Raw genomic sequence first — 11,725 nt, 5'->3', positions numbered from 1 at the left:
CGAGCAAATTTAAAGGGTTGTTTATGTATTCTAACTAATTTCGAATCATTGTGGTTGCTTAATGTGTTATGAAGTTAGTTATCACCAGTTGTCAAAGTTCTTTCATTTTGTTAAGTAAGTGGTAACAACACTTGCATTTCTTTAATCCTTCCTTATAATTAAGAGAGAGAAAAAAAAAAGAACCCAAAAAAAAGAGGAAAAATTATCCTAAAATATACTGCCGCGTGGCAAGCTCGTTTTGCATTCTCCTCAACTGCTCTTCACACGCGGAAAACACTGGACTCTGCTCAAATACTCTGTATAGCTACACTACGGAACCTTCCAATTCCATGGCTGCTCAGATTTCTTCTCAGCGTTAAAGCCAGCACCGTTTATCCTTCTCCACAAATGACGATCTCTTCATGTTCACTTCTCCGGCTTCCATTCGCCGTCTCCGCCGCTCGTCAGCGCTTCTTCTCCGTCGTCGCCGCCGCCGGCCGGCATCAAAACCCTAACAATGTCTCAAGAAAGCTCCAACAGCCGAACAAAAATCTCCTCAAAGCTCGGGAGACTATTAGTAAGCATTTCTCTACTCTAGCACCGATTCTCTCTCACGAAAACATGCCTCGCCTCTCTCACGACCAAGCCGTCGGAACCGTCGCTTCTTCACAAGCGAATTTCATGCGCGTTATCGTCCAGTCACTTCCTCCACAAGAAACTTGTACGGAACCTTCTGGAAGGTTCGTGAAGGGTTCAGGGGAAATAGGAGTGGAGTTGTTGTGTGTGGTGAAGGCAGTGTTGAAGAAGATAAAGAGGAGAGTATTGGTAGGGGATAAGGTATTGGTAGGTTCGATTGATTGGGTGGATAGACGAGGAGCTATTGAGAATGTGTTTCAGAGGAAGACGGAGATTTTGGATCCTCCGGTAGCTAATGTGGATCATTTGCTAGTATTGTTCTCATTGGATCAGCCGAAGGTCGAGTCATTCTCCCTCACTAGGTTCCTTGTTGAAGCTGAATCCACTGGAATTCCTCTCACCCTTGCCTTGAATAAATCTGAACTTGTTTCTCAAGAGGTTAGCAATACAAAAACACTGCTATGTGATAGTTTTGTCATAATTCTTAGAACATGATATTTAGTTCAGCTGCTTAAGTAGTATTGATTTATGTCTTGATTAGTTGACAAGTAATTAATACTTCGTACTTTTACTGTAGGTCTTATGCTTTCTAGTAGTGGTTTAGCCTTTCAGAGATTGTATGTGTAGAAAATATACAGAAATTCTAATATTCTTATCTGTACTAGCATGATATTGGCATGAGACCTTTTAACTGAAGTAACGTATAGTGAGGATTCATCGTTCCCAAACTTATTTGAGACTGAGGCATAGTAGTTGTTTTAATTTGAGTTGTTTGCTAGTAATTTTGTACTGATTCTACTAAATGTTTGCCTCTGAATAATAAGTAATCTACTGATTAGATGAACACATTAGCATTTCAATCAACTACATGGCAATCCCAAACTAGTTTGGTTTAAATAAATGAATTATATGTATCAATTTTGCAATTCAGGTCCATTATGAGCACATCACTATGCCTTGGGATGCTTCCTATTAAGCAATGACCTGTTAATTTATATACATCCTTTTACTTGTCTGTTGTCATTTCTTCTTTGATTTTCTCAAGTAATGTTTTGTGATGATTGGCATTAGGTTTATTTTCCATTTCTTAAATATGGATTTATGGAATACATGTCTCTTTGCATGGGAATTACCTCTGTTGTAAGCGAGGATGCAAGGTGAAAAATAGGATATCAGCCTGTTAGAGTTTCACTCTTTGAAACTCAAATGGACTAAAGAGAGAAGCATAAAAAGAGAACACAAAGGGAGGATACATATGAAAAACATGTTTTCACTGAGAAGATTGTGTAACATCCTAGCATGTATTGACTGTTTCATTGTATGTACTTCAGTTAGTTTTGATACTATTTCTTCGCTCCTGTTTGTATTTTCTGATCATTTCATAATAGACATCTAAAGTCGGTGATCAACTTTGGCAGGAAATAAAAGCATGGAAATCTAGGCTTCGTAATTGGGGTTATGAACCAATCTTTTGCAGCATTGAGTCGAAGCGTGGACTTGATACACTCCAGTTTATTATGAGAGAACAGACATCCGTCATTGTCGGTCCAAGTGGCGTGGGAAAATCCAGCCTGATCAATGCTTTGAGAGGCAATAAGCACATTCTTGGTGCAGTTGAAGAAGGAAACTGGTTTGATCCTGTGAGTTTGGCCTTTTTTCATCATTTTATATTATATTATTGCTTCTGTTTCGAAACCTTTAGTTTACTGTTTCCATTTCTTTATTATGACTAGCAGCTTCTAGGGAGCAGGTGGTATGAAGAGCAGCGTGTTGGGGAAGTGTCAGTAAGAAGTGGCAGAGGAAAGCATACAACGAGGCATGTGTCCTTGCTTCCATTGTCTGATGGAGGATATCTTGCTGATACTCCAGGGTTTAACCAGCCTAGTTTGATTAAAGTGACAAAAAATTCTCTTGCACATCATTTTCCAGAGGTTTGTCCTGATGGCGCTACTTCGTTCTCTAAGTTTTGTGTATTTACAATATGTGAACCAAACTATATATGCGAATTTCATTAGTAATTTCCAATCTGATTACTTTGAGTTCAGATTCGCAAAATGCTTAAAGATGGCGAACCTGCAAAGTGTGCATTCAGCAATTGCTTGCATCTTGGTGAACCGGGGTGCCTTGTAAAAGGTGATTGGGAGAGATACCCATACTATCTTCAATTGCTTGACGAGATTAAAATCAGGGAGGAGTTTCAGTTGAGGACTATTGGAACTAAACGAGAGGGTGATGTTAGGTAAGTTCTGAATAGCTCTGAACTTCTACGCAATATTTATTCAATTCATTTCATACACAACTAGAGGTACATCTTAGAAATTTTCTTCACAAAGTAAGAAGTCAGAGCTACTATGCATTGGTCAAGTATCAGCGATATATGGTAATCTGGTTTCTTCTGTTTCTGTAATTAAAATGTAACTATAATATTTCAATACTTTTTCTGTGACCAAGTATCCTTATGATTGGTTGCCAAATTTGTCATTGGCGTTTTTGCTTTGTGTAATGTTTTTCCATTGAAGGAAACTCTCACTAAGACTAAATTTGTATTTGCCTGCGTCATCCTTTGCAGTCTAATACTTGCTCATGATGCTTCTCGAATGAAGTGCTGATTGCACCTTTTTAGGATTATTATTCTCTAGAAATGAGAATCCATATTCTTTACAACATAATCATAACACCATATCATCCAATGATAGGAGTTACAGTTCTCCCCTAATCAAAGATGGTAAAATACTGAAAGGCCATTTTTCCCAGTAAAGTGTGTGCTTGGTAGATTAAACTTGTCATTGATTTGCATCTCTTTATTCGTGGAAGGAAACCTGTTTTCATTCGGAGTATCTGTAAAACTAAGTACTGCAGTTCAGTTAACTAGCCTGCTATTTTGTGATTTCTTGTGCTCTTCCTATTCTTTATTATTTTATTCTATTTTAGGTCTTATTGTTAGTCCATTTGCTTAAACTGGTAAGCATAGTAAATGATATTCATCTGTGGCATTGATGGCAAACCATTTCAAACCCATCAGAAAAACATTTACTTATCACATTCTTACAGGTGCAAAGTAGGAGACAAGGGAGTTGTGCAAGCAGAACCACGGCTGGAGCCCAAGAAATACAGGAGACAATCTCGTAAAAGTGTGAACCAGTCATTTCTAGATGGATTGGATGAACTCGATGAAGATGACATGCTGGAGGATGATAATCCTATTTTAAGAGCAATGAGGGAAGAAAATCAATAGAAAAAATAATAATTTGACACAACTTGGATATTTTTAGGAGGCATGCATCCATTACACCTTGATGCTTCATGGGTTGTAAATAGTTCTTTTCTGACTTCTTTTGTTAAGCTGAGAGTGGTCCACGGATTCCTAAGATGTTGTAGGAGGCAAAATGTTCTGGCGGCATTGTGTCTCAAATGCGAAAAACACTTCAAAGTTCAAGCAATGCTGGAAGCTAACACGAGATATAGTGCTGTACCGTCTAATAAGGGAGTTTGCATCACCTTCTTCTTCTCCTAGCCGTTCCCTCTATCTTTTGCATGATTGTTTTCTCTACTATTTGGTGATGCTATAATGCATGGCATCCTAGTGAATAGGGAGAAGTGGTAATAGCCTAACAGGTATCTTTTTGATCACCTGGTTGCTTCTCCGAAGCCTGCTAATTGACACATCTACAGCTGTTTGCATTTTATCCAGAACTGGATTTTGCTCTGTCTGAAGTTACCGATGATGCCCATTTCAGCATGTACAAAGAGGCATCTTTTAGGATTTTGACAGTCTGCGTTGCAGTTGTACAGGCGTGTCCCTACGGCCGGATTTTATTGAAGAAGACTGAAAACATAACAATAATTTGCTTTAACAATGATTGTTCCGCAGTTATTACTACAAGTATATTCTATCAGATTTAAGTTAACACCTGTAAGTACCTAGACCAACAATAACCCCAAGGGACTGCGCTAAAGGCTAAAATCCGGATGAACAGTTAAAAAGTTGCTACTGCTGGAAAATTCTCGATTTCCTTCTCAGGCAAAGTTTGCAGGTGCGTTTTCCAGATCAAAACATATCACTAAAAAATCAAAAACAAAAGGGAAAAAGTAGAAGTACGAATAATGAGTAGAACATATCTGTATTCCCTGTAAGAAAAATGCAACAAGAAACCCATGCAAGGCGCACCAATTGGCGACAAGGACGAGCAGGACACCCAACTCAATCTATATTCATTCCGATCTTCCTTTAATACTTACTCTCCACCTTGACATAGGAATAATATTTTTGCAGATATCAATTTTAGTAGTTTCCGAATATACACTAGTGATCTACTGAAGGATGTGGTAAGGACAATATAGGTCATTTTGCGATGGTATGAGAATTATGTGGCGGCTGTTATAAGAGAGTAGCACAGCAATGTAAAAACTGATTCTTTCAATAGCCAATGTGTTGACGTAACAACAATCATGCGGGGCAACAAGGTGTTCAGTTCATGTCATAAAAGACAAAGGAAATAAAGCCGCCAACAGTTTTATCCGCTACATCACCATGAACCTTTAAGTAGAAGGGACATGTGAAAATCAGTTAACCTACTTCTTGGCAGCCCTCTTCTTGGTACTGGGGTTAGTAATCTGTGGCTTTGGATGCTTTTCGGCCTCACTTGGGTCCAACCAACTCAGAGGGTGGCGATTGTAGACTGGCCAGTTAGGAATGGTGACTAGCGCTGTAAAGACAACACCACCAGCGTATACTAACAGCATGATCTGAAACGAACCCAACACATAGCCTGTGATGAATGCTACAACAGCAAAGCTCACCAGCAGTATCTGCATTAATTGCTCCACCAGCTTTTGTCCTTGCCAATCCATCTGAAAATAGACAGCCAAAAAAGGGTAAATTGCACACGAATAATTAAGCATAACAAAATTCTTTTATTTATACTTGATCGAATCTCAGCTTCTGGTGGTCAAATGAACCTTCCAAGAAAATATTATCTTTCTATTCATTCTACTTATAAAAGCATCTAAGCACCCAACCCAAAACCTTAAAGCAATCGGTGCGGAGTAGCCCAAGGCCATTTACACCCCTTTGGAAACCCTTACACAGCCGATGAGGGCTAAGTGCTATATTTACTCTTACACAAATTCACTTTGTAAAATAAGAATGGTGTCGCAACGAAAATAAAGACTGCAAGATCAGGCAGGTCGTAGAGAAATTCAGCACCAAAGATCACTACAGCTCCTTGTACAACAAGAAGCTGTGTTCTTTTAGGTCAATCAATGGCAGAGGTAGATGCAACACATAAACAGTGGCGTGCGTGCTTACTACCTTAGATTGTTTTTTTTGTTTTTTGAAAAGGCAAGGACTTGAATATACACACAACTAAGTGCACCCCGGCTTTGGTTGGAGTTGAAATATATGTACAATAATAACCCTGAATCTTAAACTATTTTAAAAAGACAATATGTATATAAGAACCTTAACAAAATGAATTTAAATTATGAACATACATTTAAAAACGTGCACACAGTATATGTATATGTCAAGAAGTACATGCAATATGCATATAAACCATAGAATCCACCTTTGGAACCCGCCCATTGATACACAAATCCATATCCTTTCCCATTCAATTGCAACCAGAGATACAATTTTCTCGAAAAAACAGTGAATAAAATGAGTCTCGACCTATACATAACAAAAGTACTGCTGACAATGAAAAGATTCAACCAATGGGCATGATTTTCTCCTTTAAGTATTGGAAGAGAAAACGTTTGATAATATTCACACAATCAAAGCCCATAAATCAATCAAAATAGGGAAATATCCCAATACTTACTAAAAAAACTCTAAGAAAATCAAACCCTAATGAATTGTGTATCAATCAGTCACTTACTTCTTAATCCCAAAGACTAGCTATATAAACCCTATACATCAATTTGGTTTATTCTGGGTTGATTTCCTTCCAAAAAATAGTTTCTTTTCACTGCAAATGTGGGTTTACTAAAATTACAGTTCTTTAAATCTCAAAGTCATCTTACTCGGGGTTAAATCTGTTTTTAAAAGCAGCAACCGAATAGATCACACTCACTCGCACACGCACTCACCTAAAACCCAATCTGTGAGCTAAAAACATTTGAAATCAATACCGAATTTCAAAAAGGAGAAAGAATAATTGAAATCAATGAATATTTGTCAGCTAATTCTTTTTTTTACTATTTGGGCGCTTGAATTACAATTAGGATCCTCTTTATGCAAATTAGGGTTCACAAGAATTAAAGTTCTTTGAATCTCACAGTTAACAGGAGCAACCCAATAGAATATACACACACACACACACATATATATATATAAACAACACCGATCCGAGAGAGAGAGACTGAGACTGACCGAGAAGCGAGCAATGCAGAGTCAAAATGACTTGTCTGAAATTGTACACAAGAAGTAACCGTGTGGAAGCGAGCGATCTCAATGCTTTATATGTAGAAAAAAAAATGGTTGAATGTTGGTAACCGTCCGATCTAGCTACAATTTTGACACAGTACCAAGATACAAGATATAGGGACCGTTGATCAATCGCAAAACCTTTTTTAGATATAGGGACCGTTGATCAATCGCAAAATCTTCTTTTTTATTTTTTTTATTTTTCAATTAACGATAGTGTAATCAGATTGGGCCGTTAGTTTGTTTCATCGGGTCACGTAGGGGTGTTCATGGTTCAGTTTGGATCGGTTTTTCCCTAAAAAGAAACCAAACCAAGTAAGTCGATTTTTCAAATATTAAAACCAAGCCAAACCAATTAAGTCGGTTTTTTCTCAATTCGCTTTATGTTGGTTTTTCGATTTTTTTGGTTATTTGTCGGTTTTTTCTTAAATATAAGACATACACCATCAAACACATATTTAGGCGACCACATTTTCAACGTAACACTATCAAATCAATTGCCCTTTAAGAAATTTATTATTTACCAAGATATATTGATGACAATTGAATCAAATAATGATGAATAATTTAAGGACTCAATTAAAAATATATTATTTTTAACATGAAATAGATTCTTAAACTTAACAAAAGAAAACTACCAATTAAACTAGAATGTAAAGGTAAAGAATTGTACTAAAAGTGCAAAAGATTAATATTTACTATAAAAAATTTAAAACTTTGTATAAATGTATACATATATATAGGTGTAATAATAAATTTAAAATAGCTACTCATATATTCGGTTTGGTTCGGTTTTTTTTAATTAAAACCAAAACCAAACCAAATTTTGATCGGTTTTTAAATTTCAAAACCAAAACCAAACCAAACCAAAAAGTATCGGTTTTTTTGGTCGGTTTGGTTTGGTTTTCGGTTTGGTTTGGGTTTTCGGATTTTTATGAACACCCCTAGGGTCACGTTACTTCTCAACGGCGTGGTAATAACACTAAAATCACATGATAGATATTTGTACAGGAAAAAGGACAAATATACTTCTCTACAATTGAAAATTATTTGGACTCTTACCGTAATACTTTTGTTCGAGATCTATCTATAATTAAAAGGAGAAGAAAAGGCACTATCATTATGCCAAGTGGCATCATCACAATATGTCACTTGGCACTTTAGGACCATCCTCCAAAAAAATAGGAACTATAAAATATTCTGAAAAAATTAAAAACTCCTTCACAAATTTCAGGTTTCGTTGTTATTTTTTTTTAAAATTAAATATTTCTTTATTTTTAAAAATTTAACTGATTTTAAATATACATTTTTTAATCTTTAACTTTTAAAAAATAAATCTGATTTACAATATTATTAAAAAAATTAAAAATTAAAAGCTGCGCTTTATAAAAATACGTTTTTTACTCTTTAACTTCGAACCATGAAGACCGAACCTTTTTTAAAGAGCTTTATTTAATTCAAAATTTCAGCTTTATTTACTTCAAATTTCATATTTCTTTAATTATAACACATTAACTAATTTTAAAATATACGTACTCTTTTACGTTAAAAAGAGAAAACTATCGTAAATTAAAACAAAAGAAGTTACATATTTTAACCCACTTTCCCTAAATCTTCTCTACAAAACCTAATCTAAGGATAATGGACAGTTGGTCAACGCATAACTCATGAAACATACGCACATGAAACTCACAAACCCAAACTGCCGCCCAACTTCTATTTCTCCGATTGATAGTGTTCTTAGATTCAAATCTTCCACTGCTATAAAAAATCAAGAAACCATACGATTTTTGCAAAATTTGAATCAAGGCTATAAAAATTCAAGAATGCAATATTTGGAAGAAGCAGATCGCTTACAATTTAGACGCTACTTTCTCGATTGAATATGTTCTATAAGATGGAAAAGTATTAAAAATCTATTATTGTCTTATAATATATTTTGGTAACTTTGTCTTTTAATTTTCATGTGTGTATTCATGGGATAATCAGTACCAGAACTCGATTGAAGAATTTGTGCACCAAACATATGTATTCTCAAATATGTTTCTCAGTGATATACTACAACATATATCATGTTTGCTTCTACGTTTTTTTTATTTTCAAATCTAAATTTTTTTTATTTTCTCTTCGTGTATTTTTGTAATCTCTATGTGCATATTCATCGGATAATCAATAGCAAAAACATGAAGTTAAGTCGCAGATTTTGTTAAAATCTATTATTTTAAGTCTTTTTCGAACTCAATAATTTTTTTTATATTTGTTAGGATCCTGACTTCAATACTATTCAAGGCGTAGATGAAGAGAAGGAATACGAGGTAAGTACATTCTCACTTTTAGTTTGTCCTTTAAGATGACACTTATTTTATTTATATATGTGGATAGATATATTTGACAATAAAATTTTAGATCTGGCCAAACCAGGTTCGAAGGATACACTAAAAAACTTGATTTTTAGAATTCAAGGGTTTAAATTCAATAGTAAGTAGGCATATATGATGTATTAAAACTTAAGAAACTGCATTAATATTTGTATCACAAGATTGTGTTTTGTGATAAACTGCTGTTATCTTTGTAAGAAGGATGAGTTAGTCAATTATTATCTATTTCTTTATTCCAAGAGGGCACAATCAGGTTTGAAACATGTTTCTTTTGTATAAGATGTGTTGGGTAGTGGCTAATTGTGGTTTATTGGGCATGGTTTGGTGTTCTAATCCCTGGTTGGAGCCTCCGGAATGAATTAAGATAGATCTCCAACGAGCTGCTTTGAAAAAACTATCTTCTGAGTGACGTTGTTTTTGGCTGGATTGCTTAATATTGTTTTGTTGAATCATACAAGTCACTATATTAAAATTTTAGAAAATTTAAATTTTAAAGTTATGTCGTCTGTGTGTTGGCACGGAATATAATTTAGTTTGCCTTTTCTGAATGTATATGAAACTAAAATCTTTTAGTTACTGATCTGATTTATTTGAGCACGTTAAATCATTCATTTTAACTAAATTATAATTATCTGCTTATCTATCCAATAATAACATTTAATTGTAATTAATCACAATACGCCACTTGGTACTTTAGGACAATCCTCCAAATAAATAGGAACTATAAATTATTCTGAAAAAATTGAAAACTCCTTCACAAATTTCAGGTTTCTTTGTTATTTTATTAAAATTAAATATTTCTTTATTTTTAAAAATTGAACTGATTCTAAATATACATTTTTTAATCTTTAACTTTTAAAAAATAAATCTGATTTACACTATTATTAAAAAATTAAAAATTAAAAGTTGCACTTTTTAAAAATACGTTTTTTACTCTTTAACTTTGAACCATGAAGACCGAATTTTTTTTAAAGAGCTTTACTTAATTCAAAATTTCTGCTTTATTTACTTCAAATTTCATATTTCTTTAATTATAACACATTAACTAATTTTAAAATATACGTACTCTTTTACGTTAAAAAGAGAAAATTGTTGTAAATTAAAACAAAAGAAGTTACATATTTTAAACCCACTATCCCTAAATCTTCTCGACAAAACCTAATCTAAGGATAATGGACAGTTGCTCAACGCATAACTCATGAAACATACGCACATGAAACTCACAAACCCAAACTGCCGCTCAACTTCTATTTCTCCGATTGATAGTGTTCTTAGATTCAAATCTTCCATTGCTATAAAAAATCAAGAAACCATACGATTTTTGCAAAATTTGAATCAAGGCTATAAAAATTTCAAGAATGCAATATTTGGAAGAAGCAGATCGTTTACAATTTAGACGCTACTTTCTCGATTGAATATGTTCTATAAGATGAAAGGTATTAAAAATCTATTATTGTCTTATAATTTATTTTGGTAACTCTGTCTTTTGATTTGCATGTGTGTATTTATGGGATAATCAGTACCAGAACTCGATTGAAGAATTTGTGCACCAAACATATGTATTCTCAAATATGTTTCTCAGTGATATACTACAACATATATCATGTTTGCTTCTACGTTTTTTTATTTTCAAATCTGAATTTTTTTATTTGCTCTTCGTGTATTTTTGTAATCTCTATGTGCATATTCATCGGATAATCAATAGCAAAAACATGTAGTTAAGTCGCAGATTTTGTTAAAATCTATTATTTTAAGTCTTTTTCGAACTCAATAATTTTTTTTATATTTGTTAGGATCCTGACTTCAATACTATTCAAGGCGTAGATGAAGAGAAGGAATGTGAGGTAAGTACATTCTCACTTTTAGTTTTTCCTTTAAGATGATACTTATTTTATTTATATATGTGGATAGATATATTTGACAATAAAATTTTAGATCTGGCCAAACCCGGATTCTTCGAAGAATACACTAAAAAACTTGATTTTTAGAATTCAAGGGTTTATATTCAGTAGTAAGTAGGCATATATGATGTATTAAAACTTAATAAACTGCATTAATATTTGTATTACAAGATTGTGTTTTGTGATAAACTGCTGTTATCTTTGTAAGAAGGATGAGTTAGTCAATTATTATCTGTTTCTTTATTCTAAGAGGGCACAATCAGGTTTGAGACATGTTTCTTTTGTATAAGATGCGTTGAGTAGTGGCTAATTGTGGTAAGGTTTATTGGGCATGGTTTGGTACTAAGATTTATAACTGGATACTAAAAACTTGAAGCACTCCTGTTCTAATCCCTGGTTGGAGC

At 34.1% G+C, this 11,725-nt stretch overlaps 2 protein-coding genes across 2 annotated transcripts; one reads left to right on the top strand and one right to left on the bottom strand.

Moving 5' to 3' along the window:
- Positions 1-232: 232 nt before the first annotated feature.
- Positions 233-4,128, top strand: LOC109239268 (putative ribosome biogenesis GTPase RsgA). The gene is made up of 5 exons (XM_019405813.1): positions 233-1,053; positions 2,034-2,255; positions 2,352-2,546; positions 2,661-2,854; positions 3,667-4,128. The coding sequence occupies exons 1-5, from the start codon at positions 388-390 to the stop codon at positions 3,848-3,850; spliced, it is 1,461 nt and encodes a 486-aa protein (XP_019261358.1). The 5' UTR covers positions 233-387; the 3' UTR covers positions 3,851-4,128.
- An 883-nt stretch (positions 4,129-5,011) lies between these two features.
- LOC109239269 (probable signal peptidase complex subunit 1) lies at positions 5,012-7,095 on the bottom strand. Its single transcript, XM_019405814.1, has 2 exons — positions 6,989-7,095; positions 5,012-5,466 (listed from the first exon to the last, which is right to left on the bottom strand). The coding sequence occupies exon 2, from the start codon at positions 5,464-5,466 to the stop codon at positions 5,188-5,190; it is 279 nt and encodes a 92-aa protein (XP_019261359.1). The 5' UTR covers positions 6,989-7,095; the 3' UTR covers positions 5,012-5,187.
- Positions 7,096-11,725: the final 4,630 nt, after the last annotated feature.

The sequence above is a fragment of the Nicotiana attenuata genome, unplaced genomic scaffold, assembly GCF_001879085.1.
Source record: "Nicotiana attenuata strain UT unplaced genomic scaffold, NIATTr2, whole genome shotgun sequence".
In the NCBI taxonomy this organism is placed as follows: Eukaryota; Viridiplantae; Streptophyta; class Magnoliopsida; order Solanales; family Solanaceae; genus Nicotiana; species Nicotiana attenuata.
This window is presented reverse-complemented; position numbering and strand designations above follow the sequence as displayed.

Coding starts and splice junctions, on each gene's coding strand:
- LOC109239269 (XM_019405814.1), bottom strand. CDS start 5,466: ATGGATTGGCAAGGACAAAAGCTGGTGGAGCAATTAATGCAGATACTG.
- LOC109239268 (XM_019405813.1), top strand. CDS start 388: ATGACGATCTCTTCATGTTCACTTCTCCGGCTTCCATTCGCCGTCTCC. Junction 2,547..2,660: donor TTGCACATCATTTTCCAGAG/GTTTGTCCTGAT, acceptor CTTTGAGTTCAG/ATTCGCAAAATGCTTAAAGA. Junction 2,855..3,666: donor AAACGAGAGGGTGATGTTAG/GTAAGTTCTGAA, acceptor ACATTCTTACAG/GTGCAAAGTAGGAGACAAGG.